Source organism: Callionymus lyra, chromosome 2 (assembly GCF_982586985.1).
Source record: "Callionymus lyra chromosome 2, fCalLyr1.hap1.1, whole genome shotgun sequence".
In the NCBI taxonomy this organism is placed as follows: domain Eukaryota; kingdom Metazoa; phylum Chordata; class Actinopteri; order Syngnathiformes; family Callionymidae; genus Callionymus; species Callionymus lyra.
Genome location: NC_141819.1, coordinates 42,067,170 through 42,090,806, shown reverse-complemented (window position 1 = coordinate 42,090,806; position 23,637 = coordinate 42,067,170). Strand labels below are relative to the sequence as shown.

General features: G+C 34.1%; 4 protein-coding genes across 9 annotated transcripts in view; 2 read left to right on the top strand and 2 right to left on the bottom strand.

Moving 5' to 3' along the window:
- Positions 1-22: 22 nt before the first annotated feature.
- Positions 23-5,206, bottom strand: LOC148087090 (retinoschisin-like). The gene is made up of 6 exons (XM_087783033.1): positions 5,011-5,206; positions 4,902-4,927; positions 4,616-4,844; positions 2,683-2,824; positions 1,703-1,898; positions 23-205 (listed from the first exon to the last, which is right to left on the bottom strand). The coding sequence occupies exons 1-6, from the start codon at positions 5,204-5,206 to the stop codon at positions 53-55; spliced, it is 942 nt and encodes a 313-aa protein (XP_087639159.1). The 3' UTR covers positions 23-52.
- A 1,426-nt stretch (positions 5,207-6,632) lies between these two features.
- LOC148087089 (AP-1 complex subunit sigma-2) lies at positions 6,633-17,248 on the top strand. Of its 3 annotated transcripts, XM_087785322.1 has the most exons (7): positions 6,633-6,699; positions 7,242-7,420; positions 9,610-9,718; positions 10,324-10,461; positions 11,660-11,690; positions 13,974-14,036; positions 15,260-17,084. In XM_087785322.1, the coding sequence occupies exons 2-6, from the start codon at positions 7,242-7,244 to the stop codon at positions 14,033-14,035; spliced, it is 519 nt and encodes a 172-aa protein (XP_087641448.1). In that variant the 5' UTR covers positions 6,633-6,699; the 3' UTR covers position 14,036; positions 15,260-17,084. The 3 variants fall into 3 exon arrangements, with proteins under 3 accessions (XP_087641448.1, XP_087641449.1, XP_087641450.1); XM_087785323.1 differs by lacking the exons at positions 11,660-11,690; positions 13,974-14,036; positions 15,260-17,084 and adding an exon at positions 17,110-17,248; XM_087785324.1 differs by lacking the exons at positions 11,660-11,690; positions 13,974-14,036 and having other exon boundaries at positions 15,260-17,083.
- Positions 17,249-18,717: 1,469 nt separating this feature from the next.
- LOC148087088 (synapse-associated protein 1-like) lies at positions 18,718-21,225 on the bottom strand. Of its 2 annotated transcripts, none has more exons than XM_087785320.1 (9): positions 20,995-21,225; positions 20,817-20,923; positions 20,681-20,747; positions 20,527-20,600; positions 19,746-19,885; positions 19,538-19,650; positions 19,130-19,170; positions 18,926-19,061; positions 18,718-18,851 (listed from the first exon to the last, which is right to left on the bottom strand). In XM_087785320.1, the coding sequence occupies exons 1-9, from the start codon at positions 21,161-21,163 to the stop codon at positions 18,724-18,726; spliced, it is 975 nt and encodes a 324-aa protein (XP_087641446.1). In that variant the 5' UTR covers positions 21,164-21,225; the 3' UTR covers positions 18,718-18,723. The 2 variants fall into 2 exon arrangements, with proteins under 2 accessions (XP_087641446.1, XP_087641447.1); XM_087785321.1 differs by having other exon boundaries at positions 18,926-19,055.
- Positions 21,226-22,003: 778 nt separating this feature from the next.
- shroom2a (shroom family member 2a) overlaps positions 22,004-23,637 on the top strand; it is a 34,773-nt gene continuing 33,139 nt past the window's right edge. For 2 of the 3 annotated variants that reach the window (XM_087785314.1, XM_087785313.1), the window contains exon 1: positions 22,004-22,242. The gene's annotated coding sequence lies outside the window, so the exon portion shown is untranslated. The remainder of the gene's footprint in view (positions 22,243-23,637) is intronic. The other variant, XM_087785315.1, reaches the window with a different exon arrangement.

The following is a 23,637-nucleotide window of genomic DNA, read 5'->3' as shown; positions in this document are numbered from 1 at the left end:
CCTGCTTGTTTCTACTTTGTTAAACTGTGGATTCATGTCACGGCTGTTGTTTTCAGCCGCACTTGTTCATGCACATCAGCAGCTCCAACCTCAGGGCGATGCGTGTGTGCCAGCCCAGAGGCAGCAGGCGGATGAAGCGCGCCACGATGGGAGGACGCAGCAGGTTCTGGACCGTTGAGGTCCGGTCGGCATTTCCATAGAAGACCTGGACGACACAGAGATCAGATGGAAGGTCGAATCATAGTTCTACGTGTTTTGAACATTCATTTCATTTTGAAATATCTCAGATGTCACCGTAGATCGATCTTGTATAGTGGCCCAGGAGTGCCAAACTATTTTACAAACTCTTGAAACAAAATTACAAATAATGAGTCAAAAGCATGGTTTCCTGAAAAAAAAAAATCTCTATATTTATTGAAATATTTACATTTAAAAAAGCACTTAAGCCCCGCCCACTGAAAACACCTATTTTCTGGAGATGAAGTCTGGTTTACCTAAACTACTCTGCTGTGATTGGTCAAGCATCAGGTTTGTCACTGCACATCATCAATCCCTGAAGTTTGAAGATGTTTAAACAGGTTTGGGTTTGGTTACAGCTGGCTGGAGGAGAAGTGAAGCCATTATTACGCCATAATGGACTTCACTCTCGTAACCTCTTGTTCGCTGAGATTTCTTAGAAATGAATTTCTGAGAACTTTATAAAGTCATAACTTGAAAACATAGTCTTGATGAGGGACTTACTGCATCTTGGAGAGGAAGGCTTATATCAGGAGAGTTGGATTCATATATTAGTTGCCCTTTAAGTGTGAATGACTTTAAGTTTTTCTACTTAAAACAGCAACAACCAGTAGCTACTTCAGCTACATCAGTTCATTTATACTAACCTATAACAGACACTATGCATAAATAACCAGCAAAAAGTAATTTTTCCCATCCAAATAATGTCCTCAATTTATATATATGTATCTTGTTTTTTCAATTACTTTATTATTTATTGGTTGAAATGTCATTTCTTTATTCAAAGGTTTAAATTTGTGTTAACAAGCAGTTGGAGGGCTAGGTGTGCTTTATAAAGTGAGTGTATGTGTTTGTATAAATGTATAAAGAGCTTAAATATAAAAAAGTTTTTGTAATCTCAAAATTATTTTAATTCATAGCCTTTTTAATTCAATATCATTTCCAGATTAATCCAATCGAGAACCAAGCCATATATTTTTATTATTTTTTACTTTTAAAAACTTTTAAGACACTATTTTTTTTAATTATTTGACATTAAGCTGTAAAACTAATCTCAGATGAAATCTCTCCGTTGCTTTGGGATCCGCCATGATGAATTGACGCGCCAGTGCTTCTACGTCATAGCGTGATCGGATGAAAGTTGATCAAGTAGCTTGGTACTCTTTTGGTATTGTTTGGTGGTACTGTTGTACCAAACTATATATTCAATCTAAATAGTTACTAATTGAAAATGTATTAATTACTTGTATTAGAATATCAAACTCCTTTGTAAGAAATATTTTATAAAAATAAAAAGAAATCCAACTAATATTCATGGTTAAAAAACAGGCTAGAATTATTATTTTTTTTACCGAAGTTTTAACATTTCAAATGTTAAATGAACCATTCAATATTCTGATGACACTGATATACCTTCGTAAAAACATTACTTCCGACCCAAAGCAGCCCAAGTATGAGTTCTCACCCGGTTGTTGCCCGTCTGGTCTTTGTAATAGACCCAGTTCAGGTTCTCCACTGTGCGGTACTGGATGCTGTACTTTGTTATCCACTCGTCAGAGTCGCAGCGGCCCTGTGTCAGGATGCCTGACACCACGGACACCTCCTTCAGGTCCACTTGGATCCACTGAGACATGTCGTTGAACTTTGACAGCCAGGCACACCTGATGCAGGTGGAAAGACATCTTGATGAAGTCACTTTAGGTCAAAATTAAACTTCTACGTTGTGACTAGGGGTGTGTATTGGTAAGAGTATGGCAATACGATATGTATCATGATACAGAACAACAATACAATATATTGTGATATATAGTGATACTATAGAAATGCATATATATATATATTTGTAGTATTGTAATTGACTCTGGCAGAATTTACAGACCACATGACTCTTGACAAAGTTGTAACTGCTTTCATTTATTTTGAAACGGAAATATGTCCAAACATCAACTTTAAAAGTAGCTAAATTCGACTGTATCCTCTTGTCCTCAGTCAACGTTGGGACCTCGCTGGACGTCATTGTTCCTTAAGCTGCTGAGGACGTAATGACTGCTGTCATCAAGCAGCCGGAATTTAATTGCAACACAAAAATGAACAAATGTCATGAATATTTGCACGTTAATTGTAAATTTAAAGTCTTATTATTTTATTTTATACAATTTCTATAATCATAAAATTGCATTGCTGTTGAATATTGATACAGTATTTTTGGGAAAATGATTTAATTATAGCTATATTATCTTACAGCCCATATTACAGCCATATCTCATATTTTCAGTGGTGAAAGTAGCAGAGATGGTTACACGTCTCGAGGTCGTGGGGCTTAAGGAGCTTTGCAGCAGGTCATATGGCCACCCCGGGACCAGATGGAGAGATTACACGCCCACTCTGGCTCAGTTAACATCTCAGATAGCACTGTCTTCTACAGGTGACCACGTCAAGTCTTACCCGAAGCCCTGGTTGTTGAGTCTCGCCTTGTTGGGAAACCATGAGGTGTACCAGCCCGAGTACTGCTCCTGGTTGGAGCAGCTGATCTGGTCAGAGGTCACAGAGCCAGCCTCGAACCCCAGAGGTGTGTGGTATGGACAGTCTGGAGGAAAGAAGAATCACTGTGAGGCCATAGTGAAAGCATCGATGGAAGGATATTAGTGCCATGAGAATATTGACTGTTGAATTCAAGAAATATATATATATATATTTTTTTTATTGAAATGTTTTTTAGGATTAGATTATTTTATTAAGAATGTTTTTCAATAATTTTAATATTGAAATGTTGCAATCTTTTTGCTATTTTTGTGATATTTGAATTTCAAAAATATTTTCCAAATTAATGTTTTTTTACACATAGTTTTAAAATTCCAAATAAATTCAATATTATATCATTCTTAGCATTTCAAATTACATATAAAATCTTGGTATAACAGTTCAGTTTCAGTTTTAAATGTCTACTCATTAAAAATATTGAATTTAGTAAATGTATGTTCTTTATTGCAATAACTATATTAAAACTATACGTGTAGAAAATAAATCCATTTATTTGGAAAATATTTGACTTTTAAAATGTAATTATTAAAAATACAAATTCCTCAGAACCGCGATCTCGTCAACACGTTCCCTAATGCGATTTGCTGCCGGAACCTTAAATTGGGCGTCTTTTTTAACCTCGACTAATTATAGGACCAGAGAGCATCTGTGCAGAGCGAGGTCGAATAAGGCCGACGACACTCCTGCCAAATGATCCCCGTGTGTTACACCTGAGATAGTTCAGTAGATTAAAGATTAACATCGTATTAAAACTGTAGTCCCTTATACACGAGCTGCCTGTATTTAGAATTCTAATATGTTCAATCATTAACAAGCAGTAGTTCCTTTTCCCTCTGGTCTATTTACACATTAACTTGAAGTGTTTTTAATTCAACTTTCCAGCTGTTTCTCAACCATGGGCAACATGAAACTGGCATTTTTCTTTTTACTGAAAGCCTTCCAATGTTGAGCTGTGACTGATTCTTAACAATGTCTATGAAATGAGTAACAGTCTGACTGCTGAAAAAAAGGATAGTTCAAAGAGTTCTTAACTCTCAAAATGTCACAAGTTTAGGATTGTTGCACAAGGCTGCTCACACAAGTGAAGAACAGTGGAATGTAGAAGAACGGCATTCAAGGCAGCAGGGTTTTGTCAGAATAATGTACTCTTAATTTACTTTATACTTCCTTTTTAATAGATTTAGAGCTCTCTAGTTGAGACCCCTTTTATGGTGAATGAAAATTAATATCTTATTTATCTCATGCAACTTGTTCCTGTGTGCTGTGTGGATCATGAATACTTATTATGTAAAATGTACTTATTACTTAAATGTTAGTTTCTTATTTAATTGTATTTTAATTTTAAAAAATGTAATTCTATTTATTTATTTTCATCTTCTATACCTCACACTACACTTGTTCTACCCGCCTGCTGTTTGGATCATGAAAATGTAAGATATAGAATTCAATATTTATTATTGTTAAATTATATAACTAATTTAGTTTGATATTTTATGCCAAGGTTAATGTATCAGTCGCTTTTTGTATTTTATTTTATTCATATTATTTTGTTTGTTTATTTTTATGCCTCTCTTTCTTACTGCATGCTGTCCGAAGCATGAGATACTTCTGTAACTCATGCTACTCTTTCTACACCTCTTCTGTCAAAAATAATGAATACTTGTTTAACTTAAATTCGTTTTATTCTCTCTAATTATTATTTGTATTTTATATGCCCACTTCAATTTAGAGAGAGTTATTTTATTTAATTGTATTGTATTTTATTTATCTCATTTCATTCTCAGCCTCTGTCCTGGAGTCAAACATTTATAACGCGTGATAAAATCTTCATCCTCACCCGGCATACAGGCAAGCAAGAACCCCTGACTCTGGGCTGGTGTTGGTGGTAGGATGGTGGTGGAAGTCACAGGCGAGGTCGTTGCAGATTCACAGTCACAGCTGCAGGTTTTAACGTTTCGTGTCCATGACTCGCTGACCTGCTGCTCGTCCACCTGCAGCTCTTCTTCCTGCAGCTCTTCTTCTTGAAGCTCTTCCTTCTGCAGCTCTTCCTCCTGAAGTTCTTCCTCCTTCAGGTCGCACAAGTGAAGTCAAACATTCATCTCAGACCAGGTTAGTTCTCTTACCTCCTGAGAGTGGACAGCGATCACGGCTGAATAATAAATAAAAATAAATTAGATTTTCTATTTCCGACTGTCAAACATTTGTGAGAATTCAAGGTCTTTGAACACTTACATAGCAGAAGCAGCAGCAGAACAGCAGAGCGGGCGGTCAGCTCCATCTTCTTCCTCACCTGGGCAGGAGTGATATCCACAGTCCAGGACGGGATTATTTGAATCCAGTTTACTCTAATACCCTTTATTGGCACTGGAAAACTGCCCTTTGCCTCATGGTACAGCAGACACACCCGGGCGGGTCCAAAGAGAACCATTGAGAAATGAATTTGATATTTCCACCAAGGTTGTTAAAACGGTTTATATTTCATCAAGTGTTTATAAAATAAAACAATTTATATTTACAATCAACATGCAAGTATTCACAGTGTTTGTCCTTTTTTGTGTTGTAATTAAATTTCTGGTCACAAGATAGTCATTACAATGCAACATCAGCGCCAAGTGCCCGGACATTAATACAGTTAACACCTTTATTGTGATACGTATTGTATCGCTAGGATTCTTGCCAATATTTATACACCTAATTAAAATGTGTATATAATTCCAGTGTCTATCTCAGTTTAGAGTGAGAGGCAGGGGTCCGTGATAGGCCACATAACACAACATTAATAACTTTAACTAGCAATGCTATCAGCTAGCAAGTGTATCAACATCTTTAAGCACTCTTGGTTGCAGGAAAAACTCATTTTATATTTACTGGCGATAAATTGAGCCTCAAAGAACAAACAGACAATCTCAGACTCTTTGTTTTTAGCTAAATATACATTTTGACTTGTGTCATTGAGTTTGCCTGACCCTAGAGACGTTGGCTCCTGCAAGGGTGATCATTTAAAGAACTGGTGTCTTTGCAATAGCCTGGTTAAAATGGGTTTGGAAATTTACTAACTACCCCTTTTTTCGAACTATGTCTTTTGCTTTGTGATTCTTTTTTGTTTTGTTTTGTTTTTATTATAATTTTTGTATTAATGTATTTTGTATGTAAAAATATTTTCATATTTTACACATGTTGCATATTTATATTTACTGTTACAGTTAAACATGCAGTATATAAGTTACAACATAACCGCCTTCCTTTTGTAATACATTTTGAAACATTGTTGAATTTTATTTAAACAGACACAAAAGCCACTGCTGTCGTAAAATAAACCAGATGTGACAAATACAATATAATACACATACACATGTTCTTTGTCTTTGTCTTTAGACTTAGATTGTGTCATCTTGTTCTTCCTCTTTATGTTCTTCTTATTTTATTTTTTATGTATTATTTTTTATTGTTTATGAAAAATTGCTGGCTATTGTAAAAAAACAATTTCCCAAAGGAGACCTCCTGAGGGATCAATAAAGTTTTACCTTACCTTACCTTACAGAAGATCATTAAACTATCCGGGTAGTTTTAATCCTTAATTAAGAGTTGTTTTAAAAGCAAAGTTTGTCAACATCTAAACGATTTGTTATTAATAGTTCAATAATAATTACGAAGAAATAAAAACATCGACATAACTTGAGAAAAAAAAATAAACCAGTGGCTTGAAGTTTGCTATTTGATTGACGTGTGTATTCACCAAACATGTGCACAGTTAGGAGTTAACCCAGGAAAAGGGCGGATCTACGCTCTCACTATTAACCAATGAACAACGTCGTGAAACTCCACTGGCCAATCAGAAGCTTGAAGCAGACGGAGTCGTTGTCTGCGTGGACTTGGCTGTTGCATTTGTTCGGAGGGATTCTCGTACTGTTGATATTCAAGGTAAGAAGTAGTTTAATTCTTTATTTTAAAACTCTTAAACGTATAAATTAATTGTTGTTATTGTATAATTTCGCGCCGGCTCACGAAACCATATATGGTGTTCTCTCTGTGAGATAACGGTTCTACTTCCTCTTCGCTGCTGCGTTCAAGTGACAGCAGACATGCCAGTCTTGGATGAAAACGTGATAAATCCAATTTGTCAATACATGTGGACCATTTTTCGCCACATTAATTAAGATTACTAAATCCAGTGTCGCTACACAATGCCTAATAGTAGTACATAATATTGTTTGTATAGCAGGAAGTAACGTAAATGCATTTCTTTTTAACAATATTTACATTAACTTCCCTTTCATTGACAACTGTTTAGATCTTCTAGTTTAACGGTTGTTTTTCAATAATGGTTTGAAGAGCAATGGTTAGAAGTCCTCAGAGAGTCTATGGATTTTTTTATCTCAACTTCTTCTCCAGCTAAATAACATTATTATTATTAATAATACTCATTATGCTGAATAACTTTCTCCTCCATTGTTTCATTTCAGATGCAGTTCATGCTTCTGTTCAGCCGACAGGGCAAGCTGAGGCTTCAGAAGTGGTACGTGCCTTTGTCTGATAAGGAGAAAAAGAAAATCACCAGAGAGCTGGTTCAGTCGATTCTCGCACGAAAACCCAAAATGTGCAGCTTTCTGGAGTGGCGAGATCTCAAGGTTGTGTATAAAAGGTAAGCATGGGAGAATTTCTTATTCATGCTTTTCAAACTTTGATCAAAGTTTCTATTCTTGCTTTTATACTTATATTTTCATATTTTAGTATTTTAGTGTATTTCATAAGACTGCGTGTCTTTTTGGCTCTTTATTACTTTTTTGAACTCAACCTGTGATCAAGTTGAAACTCTTCAGTCTGATGAAAAAGAATTACATCAGTCAGATATTTCTCCTCACTTTATATTTTTATGATGCTTTATATGAACTTGAACATTGCTTTTCTAAATCAAATTATATTTTATGTGTAAAATTTAATTGAGTGTCAAATATTAACAGAGTTATCTGAAGAAGATAAACCATTAAACACCATATAAGATAATATAAAATCAGGTCCTAGACAATGACAGTGAGAAACAGTGGCAAAAAAAAAATTATGTCAGTTTTATATCTCAAAATATGTATTATGATTTATTTTTTTAAATTGAGATTGATTTAGATTGAGTCAACATAGGAAAGTGACCCTGGTCTCGAAAAGCGCTATATAAATAAATATTACTTACTTACTTACTTACTTAATGAGAATCTGCTGCCCAGCATTTTTCTTAATGGCTGGAAGTGGTACAAATAAATGTGTTAATGTGTATGAGAGACAATGTACAAAGATGAGTCAAAGATGACTAAAAAGTCATTTTTATATTATGATAAGGTAAACATTTAAGTAAAATTGTCCCTAACCCTATGTAAGTAAAGTGTTATCTCTGCTTTAGTAGCTTTTTGAGTTGGTCTTAGGTTTATTTCAAATGGTATTAAAAAAGTCTTAACAAGTCTTGAATTTATCATGCATTAAACTGTAGGACCTAGAGGTGTTTGTTGGATCCAAGAATCTGGTGATTCGATATGTATCATAATACAGGGGCTGCAATATGATATATTGCGATATTTTGTGATACTGTAGGTACAAGGATATATTGACTCTTGACTTTGACTCTGGTGTTGCAGAATTTACAGACCACATGACTCTTGATGAAGTCGTAACTGCTATCATTTGTGTTGAAACCAAAATATATCCAAACATCAGCTTTAAAAGCTGCTGGAGACGACTGTATCCTCTTGTCCTCAGCTATCTCCGGAATCTTGTGGGATTTTTTTTGTACTTCTGCTGCGGGGGACGCAATGTTTGCTGTTATCTAGTGGCCTGATGTTTAATAGCAACACAAAAATGAACAAACGACTTAAGTATCTGCAAAAAAAAAGGATACTGTGCTTTGGAATAGCGATACAGTATCAGGAAAACACATATCATTTACTGACACCTCTGATTTTAAACATTTATATTCGTACCTGAAAGGAAACATTAGGCCTGAACCATTGACCTGCTTTCTGTCTGGATCCTCGTTCGGACTTGAACGTGGACATTTCCTGGGGAAGAATGTGGATGTTGCTGTGGTACAGATGGAGATGAACCATCCATTTATGCCTCTTGCATCTGTTTAAAATCAACACTGCCGTCCATTGTGCCATCTATGCCCTGCTGGTGGGATCAAGTGACCACCTCCTTTATTAGCCAATAATCACATGCTTTAAAAGTGCCTCAGGGATTAGCGGGGATAAAGGACCCTGGTGGAATGGGGCTTAACTGATACCGCCTTTGGCGTCCAACTTCTGGCCCTCTGATGAATGCAGCGAACAGTAAACAGTCTTTAATAAGGAAGAAGCTCAAGTCAGCACTTCAGCCCATTGTTAGTCTAAATCCCACAATGTCAGCTCTCTGTAGATTTGCTCTGCGAGGACAAGACAATAAATACTTGGGGTGCAAGAAAATATCTATACACTTAATTATCTTGATATATTTTTCACAATACTGGATTAATATTCCACTGCACAGTTCAATCTATTTTTGGGGGGTTTCAAATCATATTTTATTAGTATCTTTCATGGTTTATATTTAAATAAAGTTTGTATTAAATACTTGTATTATTGTTATTTTCTATTTAAAATGAACATGAAAATATTGTTGTTCATTTTTGTGTTGCAATTAAAAGGACGGCGATGTCTAAGGACGAGAGGATACCGTTGAGCAGACTTCAGTAATGAAGTCAAGTACCCTTGTTACTACAGTGTGACAATATATGTTGCCCCTGTATTGTGTATCACCAGACTCTTGACAATACACGCTCGTAATAAAAACACTTTCCTGACCTAACAGGTATGCAAGTCTGTACTTCTGCTGTGCCATCGAGGAGCAAGACAACGAGCTCATTACACTGGAGATCATCCACAGATACGTGGAGCTGCTGGACAAGTATTTTGGCAGCGTACGTTTCTGCTTTTCTACTGTTAATGTGGTGAACTTTCCTCATTTAAAGTGTTTCTATTGAAGTATATCAGTGCCGTCAGATTGGTTAAAATCATCATTTTAATGTTGAAACCTTGACTGTTTTTAGATTTTTCTTTTTAAAACATTTTAATTTCCGATTCATTATTTTTATATTAAAAGGTTGAATTATTTTTTTAATCTATTTTCAAAGGAAGTTTTTTTGTACACATTAACTTTGATATCCGTATTCCAATAATTGATATTTAATTTGTGGTCTTTTAGTATTGTCTGGTGGTACAGACATTTCAAAAATAAAGATTAATTAAAAGGGCTGTGAATTTTTAAATATTGAATTTAGAAAGGTTATTATGAAATTATTGGAATTCGAATATGGAACTATGTGTAAACATATTTTCATTTATTTTGTAAATGTTCAAATGTTTAAGTCAATTCCTCGAAAACAAATTCAACCTACAATAGACAAATAAGTGAAATAAATTATTCAATACAAATAATTTAAAGCGTAAAAAAATTGAAATGTTACATTTAACGACTCAATCATCTGATGTCACTGATATACTTTAATGTTTGTCGGAACAACAGGTTTGTGAGCTGGACATCATTTTCAACTTCGAAAAGGCCTATTTCATTTTGGACGAGTTCTTGCTGGGCGGAGAGGCTCAGGAGACGTCCAAGAAGAACGTTTTGAAGGCCATCGAGCAAGCAGACCTGCTGCAAGAGGTGAGACAACTCCCAAGTCCAAGTCCCGCCTGTCAACCCTTTTGTTATCTCAAGGTCAAGGTGACTCGAAGGCGCGAAAACAAATGTGTTTGTGGTATCCCGTATCAAAATCAAAGTGGATTAATACTCACTTTGATATGGTGACCTATATAGAGGTCAGTGTTTAAGATAAGACCAGAAACAGAGATTATGGATCTACAATGTAAAACTTTAAAACATTAAATAAAAGGAATATGTTCGGTGAAGGACAGCAAACACAGAGATAAATAAAATATATTAAGCTTTAAAGAATGAATAGAGGAAATCAAGTATCAGTGCAGTCAGAATATTATCACAGGTTGAGTTCAATATTATGTTTGAATTTGACATTTCAAATATTGTTTATTTGAGCATTGAGTTATGTTTTTGGATAATTGAATTTCATAATTTCGATTTTGAAATGTTAAATTATTTTTTAAATAATTTAAATTTAGAAATGTTTTTATTCCTAAATTATATATTTTTTTATGTTTGACTATTATGCTATTGACTATAAGGCTAGAAATATTAAAAAATACTACATTTTGACATTTTTATTTTTTTGAATAGTTGGAATTAGATTAAATGTATAATAAATCATATTGTTTTTTTCAAATATTCGATTTTTTATATTCGATCATTTAAAAAAAATCGACATTCTGTAATAGAAATTAATTAATTCAATGAATCAAAAAAGCAAATTAAAACAACATTTCAATGAAAAAAACATCCCATTCAATATTCTGATGGCACTGATATACCATAAATATCACAATCAGGGTCCTACTTACTATAAGCAAAATAAACATTGACTTCATCTGCAAAAAGATTTTGGTCCATAAAACAATTATTTTAGTAAAGTTAGGAGTGGAATGAATGGAAAATCAAAAGTAAAATGAAGGCTCAAATGAAATGTTTTAGATTGACAGATTGATAAACACAGTGATCCATAAAAAAAAGCTTGGTAAGTCATTAATAATTACACATCAAAGCATATTTCAAATGATCAAAATGTTGATCTGATCAATGCTGTGATCTGGTGATCATGACTTTGTTGATTCTGTTTTCTCTGATTCCTCCTCACTCTGCTTGAGTCTTCCTTGCCTTCATGTTTACAGCCAATCATCTTCTCTCTTTTTCTCTGTGCATGTTTGATGCATGTTATGATTGTGACCTCCAGAATATTGACTCTCAGACGCGCCTGTTTGCAGGTACTGTGGACAAACCTCCATGTAGCGACTAGCCTCACTGTAGTCTTGACCCGTAGACATAGAAGTAGAACCAGCAACCTTCTTTCTCCCTTTCTTTCAATCACGCCTAATACAACTTGACATCCTTAAAAAGTGACACATTTGTGCATCAATGTTCAGGTTTGCATGTTTCTAAATGATCAAATCTAATGTGTGATAAAATCAATACCTTTTTAATACAATTAGTTTAACCCGTAACTAAATCACTATTTTATATAAATTATTCAATGGTTTTCTTTCACTTTGAATAGAGTGAAACATGGTTTATGTGTCCTGATAAAGAACAGTATAACAAAGACAATAACGATAGTAATAAACCAGTGTCGCTTAACTTTTTTTTTACAAACCAACACAATTTCATCTTTGAAGTGTTGAGCGCTGTTATAAATTTGCTTTGTTTTTTAACTTTCTGTATGGAAGTAATCAATTCAGTAGAATATTGAACTTTGAAACTTGTTAAGAACTTCAATTTTCTTTTTTTACGTGTTTTTTCTTTTTTTTAAATATTTTTTTAAATAATTAAGTTTAATAATTTGTATAGGTTTTAAAAAAAACCCATTTAATTCTGTTTTCAACAAGGTCCAGAAATGTGCTACTAGTTGAGGGGAAAGGGGAAAGGAAATGAGAGAACAAAATAAACCCCAAATCAAAGTGAAAACATAACAAAAAAATACAACTTAATTAAAAAATGTAACATATTTTAGAAATTAATGCATTTTTACACAAAGGAATTAATATTCTAATATAAAAATAAAAAAAACATTTCTAAACTCAGTAGCTCTGTACTTTTTTGGGTATTTTCTGGTGTTATACTAAACCATCATTTTTAGATTGAATTTGAAAGACTACGGATGAAGAAATATTGAATTCAAAGAATTAATTTTTGACTATAGAATTACAATAGCACACTCTATGTGTAGAAACAAAAATAATTAATTAATTAATTTTGAAAATATTGAATATAGGATTTTTAAAATTCAATAATGAAAAGAAAAATAATAGAACCTTTCAAAATATAAATGATCCAATGTAATTATTCAATAATTGAATTTATAAACTTATATATATATATTATATATATATATATATATATATATATATATAAACTAATATATATATATATTAGAGTGGTATTTTCAAGTATTCAATATATTGATGTAACTGATCTACATCCATGTGTCTTATATACATTATGTATATATATATATTAAATACTATGTCTTTGACTATGTAGCGCCAGAGTGACAACTGGGGAGGTTTGCAGAATGACGAGCTTTTATAAAGCGTCCAGCTTTTGGTAACTACAAGACAAGTCGGTCAGCATGAGGCTTTTAAGTCGTGTGTGCTGTGAGCTTGACCTTGCATGCACTTAAGTCAAACATGTGACAGAGTGTGAGCACGATCTCATGCGCCACGTATTAGCATGTGAGCGAATACAGTAGGTATTTAACTCTGTTGCAACTTACGATTCACAGCTGAAGAATTTATTAAAATATATATTTAAACAAATATATATATAAATATACTAAGTTAAAGTACGATTGTTGATGTGAGGTTTCTTTTAATTGTTAATGGTTAATAAAAGACAATTCTTTTTAATATAATTATTTCATTTTAAACACAGACAAATAAGATTACTAGGATATTGTGATATTGATTATTATAAATATGACTTGAAATACAAAAAAAAGGCAATACAGTGTTGGTGAATGAAGTAAAGAAAGAAAACATCACTTTATTGTCGTATGGATATTTTGTCACACCCCTATGAGTCGGTGGTTCATGTTCATGGATTTAAAAAGAAATGAGGGAACAATTAAACATCAGCCTGATCACTTTTACCTGATGATTTGGTGCAGTTTAACACACAACTTAAAAGAAACATGTTGACACAAAAAAGGCTCCGATTCTTGACGAGGAAGTTGCTGGTTAAAAATCCAGCTTTAAGACTCAGCAGTTGGTGGTGCAGTCATTACGTGGAAGGCATACCACGGGGGATTTTGTCAGGGCTATTTTAATAAGCCTTTTTAATGAAAGTGTTCTCTGGAGCTGGTCATTTCTTCGCTGCCACTAAGCACTTCTTCCTCTTAAATTACCTCCAAAGACTTCCTGGGAAACAAAGACCTGACAGAGTTAGATGAGTTTCCTGGTCCTAGAGGAACCCATTAGAACCTATAGATGTTAGATTAACCCCAAAAGCATTTTCCCTTGATGCTCATTGTGTGTCCTGAATCTGCCTCACAGGTATGATGGTCCCAAATATGGCCTCAGAGTCCTCAGGACTCTTTCAGAATCAGGCCATTTGAGGTGAATATGTCAGAACCTCTGTTTGTATCGAGCACATTAGAGTCTCTCAGTCCGGAGACGTGTGTCACCAGCCTCGTCCATATTCACACTTTGACAATATTCACTTTTTTTTATTATTGAAGCCAGAAATGTTCGATGATAAACGTGTCACCTTATCTTGTTTTGCAGGGATATTCAAGAGGTTATTTGTATCAATGTGTTGATGAGTTTCAGCAGGTTTGAGAGACAATTTCCAGCTCAATCATTTAAATTAAATCTGACATGTTTGACGTTAAAAAAAGATAGGAAAAAATAAATATGCTGCAATGACATTTAATCCTTTACACTGTGAACCATCACAAACTTGTGATTACATTTCAAAGTGAAAAATATATACATTGTCATCTGTGTTCTGTTGACATTTTTAATAATAATTGAGGTTGTTCCTCTGATTTAATACTCTGCTTGCAGTAAACAAACGTATTATTGTTCTCTAAGTGTTAATACCCTGCAGTGTTGTAATGCCTGAAATGTAGTTATTAAAAAATGCAAGAAAAAGAAAAAAGGTAAATGTGGACAAACTTCCCAGGGAAATCTAACAAAAATCTGTTAAACATTAAACAAATCAATTTAAATTAAATTTGTCAAAGACTTTCAGGATACAAATGCTGTAAGACGCCCCAGTCTTCGGCCCAATCTCGAGAATTGGCCCCTGGCCAGTTGAGTTGAAGACCCCTGATTTATTAAATGAATAAACTCGAATAATACATTTTAACAGGAGGAATGATCATAGTTATATTCATACAAATTGACAAACATTTAGGTGATAAAGGTAAGAAATCAAAGCAGATAATGTTCATGTTGAAATTTTGAGCTGGGAGGAAATAATGGAGGTAATTCAGTGGCATCCACATATTGAAGGTTGAATAACATTTACATTGCTATAGACACAGAAATAGTTTGATATTATCATTCCAAATTTAATTATTTTTCATTAAATAAATAAATCAAAGCTTCAACATTTGATGATATACTTCCATAGCAATGTATGTCCCCATGCAAAATGCACGTTTCATCACCATGACAACTCGGACCATGATGACAGAGCGACGGTGACTTCAGGTCACATCGGGACGAGAAGCTTGTCCTATTTCTTTGAGTGTTGACGCCTGCAACTGTGTGTACTGCTTCTTGCATGTTGTTAATGTTTGTGGTTCTAAGCCGTGTGCATTTCTCTCCCTCAGCCCCGTCATGAGTACTTTACTGTGCCTGTGTACTGACCTGCTGCCGTCACTGCTGTTGCCGCTACTTTCCACCATCATGCATGCTGAGCTCCTCAGTGCCTGGCATCTGTCTTTCCCTCTGAGTTGTTGTCTTCTTTTTTTAAACGCCGCCAGATTGTTCTCTTGTCTAGATCAGGGTTTTAAAACTGATGACGTTAGCGACACTGCTTATATACTTTCACATACATACAACCATACTAAGGTACTCATTGTTTAAACATGTGCAGTGACCAACATTCCAGAGGTTTTTGTATCGAAGTATATCAGTGTCATAGTTTTTTTTAGTTCATTCATTAATTTTCTTCCCCTAATATATAATACATTTAAGAAAACAACAATTCATATTTTAAATATAATCATTCAATACTCTGGTGGCACTGATATACGCCTATAGTTGTTGGTCTTGAACTCAAACACAAATGAAACATGAATTTATTCAACTCACAGATTTCAGATTAAGATGAAAGTCCCAAGAACGCAAAGCTGTTATTTTTCTGAGCCGGAAGCTGAGGTTCCATCCAGTGAGGCGTACTCTGACGCTGGAACATTCCTTCATTTAGAGATGTTAATGAAATGTTTTATTCTCTAAATTGATAGATATTGTTGTCATTAATCAACATTGAATAGTGTTATTATTACAACTTGTCTAAATGTTTTAATAACGTTGTTACAAACGTCTGTGTATTATTATTTTTTTTATAATACAAATGACTAAAAAGTCTTTAAGATTATCCTCAATGAAATTCAAAGTGAGTAAGTAAGTATCTAAAGGTTGTTTTTAAAGTAACTAAGTAACTAAGTAAGGAAGTAGGTAGGTAGGTAATGGTTATTTCTAAAGCGCCTTTCTAGACCAGGATCACAAAGGTTAGAAATGTGTTTAAAGTTAATCATCACAGAGCTGTAGTGATAAATAAATAATGTAGATTAAAATCAAATTAAGTTGGAGCCTTTGAACTTTCAACTCTCTAGTTGCAGCGCAGCCGGTAAAATAAACTTGTTTTGTAAAAATATTTAGGTCTTTGGAATTTTGACTCTAATTGACGGACACATGCCGCTTATTTGGGGAAAGTCCGCCACCTTTTGGACGCGGGCTGTACTACAGATACTGAGTTCTTGATATACTGATGATCAGAATCATGTTCCTGTGATGTTATAACGAAACGGGAATAAAAATAGCTAAAAGGTAAAAACTCATTCATTATTCTATCTAGCCATATAGTTTATTTTAAAATAGATATCAATATTTATATTGATATTAAAGGTTTGATTTTAAATATGTTCTAAATATAAACAAATCCCATGTTGATTGAAACACAATTATGTACAGCAAGTAAAGGCAAATCTTTTAGGAATAACTTTGACATCATTTACGTGTTTTAGCTACATTTAAATATATTAACATTTCTTTTTTTCAACTTAAACTTAATTGAAAATTCAATTATTGTCTTGTCATCTGCCAACTAGTAGTTTAATCTGGCAATTGTTAGTCAAATTAATTCAACAAGAAACTCTAAATTAATTGTTTCTAAAAGTGAACATGCTCTTAAAACCAGTTATTACAGTATTTAAATTTGTTTTTGTTTTTTATTTAATAAAAAAAAACATGATGTTTTGATACTATGTTTTGTGAAATATGCATTTCCTGCCCTCAGAAAGTGTTAATGGAACTTCATAAACATTTTAAATGTGTGACTTTCCTGACATTACTATGTAATAAATGCGGGCACATGCGTGTGTGACTGCGTCATACTTCATGACAGCACGGTGGTCAAGGTCTGTCATGTCTCAGTGGAGTTGTGGTCCATTCACAGGATGCAGAGTGTCCGCGCAGCGTCCTGGAGGAAATCGGACTGACATGAACGTGACCACATGGTCATTGTCCGCATCCAACACACTCTTCCGTTGCAAACCAGACTTCATATCAGACTCCACACGACTTCCACCAGCCATTGTTCACATGTTCAGCAGAAGATTCTGTCATCTAGGGATGTTTCAGTGAGTCTTTGTAGAAGGACTTTTTTTTTGTAAGGTCTGCAAATGTCCCTTTTTTAACAACACCTTTTTCATAATCAGTACAGGTTTAAATTTACAAAATGCATGTTTTTGAAACACGCTCAGGCGTTTTTTGGATTAATCTGGTAAAATGGAACTATTATAACAACATTGTAATGTTGAATTCTAAAATATATATTTTTGTAAATTCAAAACTATAGAATGTAGAAAAAAAGAAAACTATTTTTTAATTTTTTGAATTAGAATACCTGTTCCATTACTCTATGTGTAATTTCTTAATTAATTTAAAAAATATATGAATTAGAAAGAATAAAAATAATGATAATGATAAACGAATTCTTAAAAAACAATTGTTCAATTAAAAAGTCCAAGTATCAACACTTGAAATGTTAATTTCAACCATTAATTGTTCTGGCCCTTAAATACTCCCATACACATTTATTTAGTTTATATTTAACTATTAAGTTTTAAATTAATAAAAAATGATCTAAATTAGCAACACAATAAAGAATGTATTTTAAGCAGTAACACAGTGAAGAATAAAATAACTCTTAATTACATGTTTTTAAGAATTTTCCTGGTAAGAAACAGATTCTTTTAAGGACTGTGTGTTCCACTGATGTTTTTAATTAATAATAAGTAATGTTTATTATTTTCAGTACACATCTTGTCAAAACTGTGATCAGAAAAATTGATTCCTGAATACAAATGTATTATTGTTGTTATACTGTTTTTACACTGCCTATGAGAATTTGAATGCTGGGAAGAAAGGGCTTTTATATGGATTAACAGATTCTCAGTTATTCCTCATGAATTATTGATTCTGTTTGAAGTATTATGTTTCTAAATGCTGTATTTTCTTTTGCACAAAAATGTCGAAAACATGAGTCTTATGAATTGTTACACTGGAGAATTTTTTTCCTTATCTACTGAATCCCCCTTTTGCTTTCATTTTATTTTATGCGACATGTTTATTGAACTGCTTTACAGATACAAATAAATACATTGGTGTGAAAAATAAAACGGGTTCAAAGAAAAAAAACAAAAATATATCGTGAATTTCTTGTGGGAAAAATACGCAAGTATCTTGTACAGGTTAAATAACATGTTCTTTCATCAAAGTTCATGTTTATTGAAATGTAACAGCTATTTTTTCACGTTTAAGCACAACAGATTGAATCTTGCTGACCCTGCCTGTCAATCAAGAACTCTTATGATTGTGTCTCATAAAGCACAGTTCAGGTTGTAAACTTTCAAGCATTTGAGCCCAAAATATCACAGTTTTCTCTTTTGAATGCGGACAATGAACACTTTTTACAATAAAGTCAGTCAGAAAAGTCTGTAGGAAATATCCGATTGCTGAAATGAAATGATTAAAGGACCATCGAGCGTTTTCTCCAGTGTGAAGGACACTAGTCGTCCTCCTTAAGCATGTCTTCGATCTCTTTGTCCCAGTTGTCATCATGGTCCTCGCAGCCGTCAGCCACCACGTCGTACTCCTGCAGTTCCTCCTGCAGCTCCTTCTCCCAGTCGGCGATCTCTGAAACACACACAAATTCACACATTCAATTAGTGCTGCACTTCTTTCCTTCAGACTCCAGCCAGGAATCCCACCATCTTTAAGACATTCCTTCTTGTCCAGAACCAGCTGCTGCATCTCCTTGCGTATGTCATCGCAGTCGATGTTGCTGGAGTCAAAGGCATCACTGGCGAACTCAAACACAGCGGGGCTGCTGGAGATCTCCTGCAGCTTCATAGAGAGAAATTGAAACCTTAAATCACCTTTTGTCTGATTGAGAAACAAAGACATTTGTTTACCTCATCTGGTTTAGGTGTATTTATGCCAATTTTCTTTTCATCTGCAAAATTAACAAGTCTCAAGTAAATGTTGTAATTTTGACAGACAATTCAGTGAAAATATCTGTTTGTAGTGCAAACAAATCTACAATCAAACTACTTGATGAATTACTATTTAAACATTTGAGAGAAACATTTTATTTGAGTTTGATACTCTTATTTCAATAATTCAAAAATAAATCTTCTAAATGCAATATTTTTTCATTAGTAGCTGTTCAAATTCGATACAAATATGTTGCTATATTAGTTTCACCAGACCATACCAAAAGAGAACGGAGCTACTTGAGCGGTTTTTACCAACAAACATATTCTTCCATAAACACAGATCTGTGATAATGTGAGAATAATTATAAACAAAATGGATCCCACCTTTTTGATCGTCACGACTACACTTTTCTTTAGCCAGAGCTGTGAGCTGAGCCGACTGTTTTATCAAAGACACGCGGTAGAAGTAATTCTTCCAGAACACCTCCTCTTTCACCCTGCAGATAATAACCACATAATAAACTCCAGTTTTGAAAAACATGTGGGCAAATATGACCATGAGAAATTGATGGACAAGTACAGGAGAACTCACTCTTTGGGGACCAGGTGGAATCTCATCTTCTGAAGGAGCTCATCTTCCTCCAACATCACCATGGCGACGGGATACATTTGCTCGTAGTGAAATTGAAACTGCACGCCAGCTGGAGGGTCTCTTAAAAAATTACGCTTGTCCTGTCAGAACAAAAAAAGTGAGCCTTATAGTTTTTAAAATACTTGTTAAGCTTTATATTATGTTTTTTTTTTTGCACCACGGTGTGGTTTAATGTCAGCATAATATGTGTATCGTTAATTTTTTGGTACCAAATAGAGTTTGTTTTTCTCCTTTTACTCATGTTCACAAGTTTATGGGTTTATTTTTTTTAAATAAACTTGATTGAAACAAGCACCATGTGTCTAGAGTCACAGGCTAATGTTACGTCAGAGAAAATAGCATATTTTTTTCAAAACAAAACACATTTCAGTCAGTATTAATCAATAGCACAAATGCCTCACATACCAGCACCAGTCTTTAAGCCGGGGGTTGGTTAAAATGATATAGATGTATAGATGTAATAGATGTATAGATGATATTATGGCAGACCTGGGGGCCACATGCAGCCCATTATAATGTATTTATGTGGTAGTCGTAACCATTTTATTATTTTGTATTTATTATTAATTACTATTTCAACTCTAAATATGATTATATGTTTTTTGTTTGAGGACTCAGTTTTTGAGTATTAATTGACCCTAAAACAATAAAATAAATAAATGTACAACCTGAGGCCCCTGAGGAAATGTAATTTCCCACCACTAAATAATGGAGTACTTACAGAAGAGAGAGATAATATCTGATGCTGAATAGTCTCCTCTTCACTATATCCCACCCATGGTGGCACAGCAGCACCTACGATCAGAAGACATGTATTTTAAACTAACAACAAACTTTCTTCTTTTTTTTAACAAAAAAGGTTAAGAACCACCCACTGAAAGTTTTGGCTTTTTTCTCCTGGACAAACTTCTCTTGTTCTTTCTGAAAATCTCCTAAAATAGTCTGGAGAGCAGATTAGACGAACATTTAAAGGTGTTTGAAAATTCACAATATCTTTATAAGGAAACACACTTTGTCGATGATCCCATTAATCTTTCCATCTTCGACACTTTTCTTCAGGGACTGTGCAGTTTCAGACAGTTTCTTTGACGCACTGCTGGCGAAATCGTAGACAAAACCTAAAAATCAAGTAAATTCAACAAGTCAAAATGGTCCTTATCAACCAAACGTGGAACTCAGAAAGACTTACTGCTGAAGCCTTTTGCTTTCTCACGAGTCTGGCTGTTGTTTTGAGGAGTTTGTCCCTCAACAACACTCGCTTTGTTTACGTCCCACTTCTTCTCTTTGGCACTTTCTTCTTCTTCACAACTACCATTTTGATGATTAGTTCCGAACCACGATTCCAGGCTTTTAAACATACTTTACATCGCCCCGTTGTAACGGTTTTAGGGTCCCTTATAACTTGTTTAGTCTCTGATCATTATGTCAACTGATGACGTCATTAGACAACTTCCGCGATTTGGCCTCTATAGGTCCTTACCGGCACCCTTAACGAGTTAGCAGGTTGTCATAGCAACCCACCACGCCACTGGAAATTGATCCGTCGATATTAGCAACATATCGAAACACTAAAAAGTTTAATCAAAGTGTCCTTTTTTTTCTAGAAAACGTTACATTCCATGATATATTCGCCAAAGCTGTACTTCCAAGAGCAACCATTTGTTGGTCACCGACAGCAGGTGGCGCTCTTGAGGCGCACTTGCCTCCAGCCTTATATTATTTTACAAAAGAAAATATACTCAAGGGTAAACACTTTTAGAATACAATAATTTGTTGTATCATCAACACCAAAATAACAAATATTGAGTATCATACAAATATTTTAATCATCATCAACAAACATTCACACACACCTACATTTATAAAAATAAAAAGAAATTGCGAATTGGAAAATAATATTGAAATTGTTAAATTGATTAAATAGAAGTACATTTATGAGTGTTATTTACTCTAGGTGTTTTGCAGAAAAGTGTCATATTTTAATTAAATTGTGTTTTGGGAGATTTGTTCACTTGTTGAATGACAAGAAATAGATTTTTTTTTTTCATGAAATATATTATTAATGCTACTATCGTGAATCGTGGTCCTGTTGTATTAATGGGGTGCGGGGTACACCTCTCTGAGTATGCATGTCTGGTTTAAAAAAAAAAAATAAAAAAAAAAAGCTCTCGCTGAGGTCCGCGGACGCAGCTAGCGCGGTTAGCCATTAGCATTTGAACTCTCGTGAGCGCGTCGGTGTCCTGGGCTTGTGTGATGAAGAACACCGCAGAGAGCACCAGCAGAACCACGAAACTAACCAGAACTAGTGCAGAACTTTTACAGAACCATGTCGCGGTGAAGAAGTGTTAAAAATGAAGTATGCGTGAGGTGAACCTGGAGGATCTCTGGCGGACGACAGGATCGTGTTCACCGGTTTAACCACAACTTTGACTCGCAGGTGAGAAACTTCATCTTTCATAAATGTATTTAACAATGTCGCCCACGTTTTCTTTTTCTTTTAAAAGTTTTCGCACAGTGCGTGTGGTACCGGGATGTATTTATTCTGTGAGCAGGTCGACTGAGCTCAGGGCTTATTTGTCTGTAGAAGCAAAGATGGTTTCCATTGTGCTGCTTGACAATGTCTTTAATTCTCCCACAGATAAGAGCATTAACAACATGGCTGTTTACATCTTTTTCACTGCGACTAAAACTGTTTAAAGGGAAACCATTGAATGTTCGGGAAGTTATTTTAGGATCAACAAGCGCTTCTCGTACAGAAGACATTTCAATCGAGCTTTATTTTCATCATTCATGAAGAATAACTAGCTTTAAACTTGTTTTTAAGTTGATCAATCGTTTTCCTTTTGTTCTATTGTTGTCCGTCAAACATAACACTGTTGACATGAATGTACGTAATCCCTGTTTAGAATCCTGTAGTCATGAATTATTTCACAATCGTATTTCAAATATTAAAAGACATTCTGAAGACATAAATTAAACCAAGTATATATTATATTGTATTGAACTTAACAAAATATAGATATTTATATAGTGTACTGTGTATATGTTATGCATGTATTCATATTCTTGTATATATATCTTGCATTTGTATGGATATCTGTGTAGCAATATCAGGCATTATTTTGCTTCAAACTCAGAATTAGTGAAAATAAAGGCGAGTGTTTTCTTTTGTTTTTTTTGCTTTATTTTTCACTCTTCTTACATTTGTATGTATTACGTTTTTAAACATGGTAACATAATGTATATAAATATGAATTCATTTAATTTCATACTTTTTAACTGTAAAACTGATTGTTTATATACAAGCGGAACTACATGTGCCCAGCACTATCACTTACTTGTTAAAGATAAACCACAATGATTTTAATATTAACCAAAAGCAGGTTGCCAACATAGCCTGTATTTCCTAGTTGAGGAAGTAGTGTGGTTGGTCAGTGATCCGCCACATTTATTAAAACAGTTTTTTATGTTTACTTGATGTTTGTGTTTCTTCATTGTGATGTTAACATTTCCAGAAAAGGTGACTATATTTTTAAATGAATAACGACGCCATGTTAGTTTAGTTTAAGTGGAGATCGAAAGCTAACAGCTTCTGAATCTGAAGGTTAACTCAAATAACACAACATTGTAAAACTGGTCAATTAACTACAGAAATCTTTCTCGAGGTAGAAACTGTGAGACCTTAAAGTTCTTCTGTTCAATTTGTTGGATTAATCAAGATAATAATGTGTTATGTAGGTGTGTATTTGCCATAATATGGCAATACAAAATGTTTCATTATACAGTGCATCGATATATGCAATATATCATGATACTGTAGGAACAAGGATAT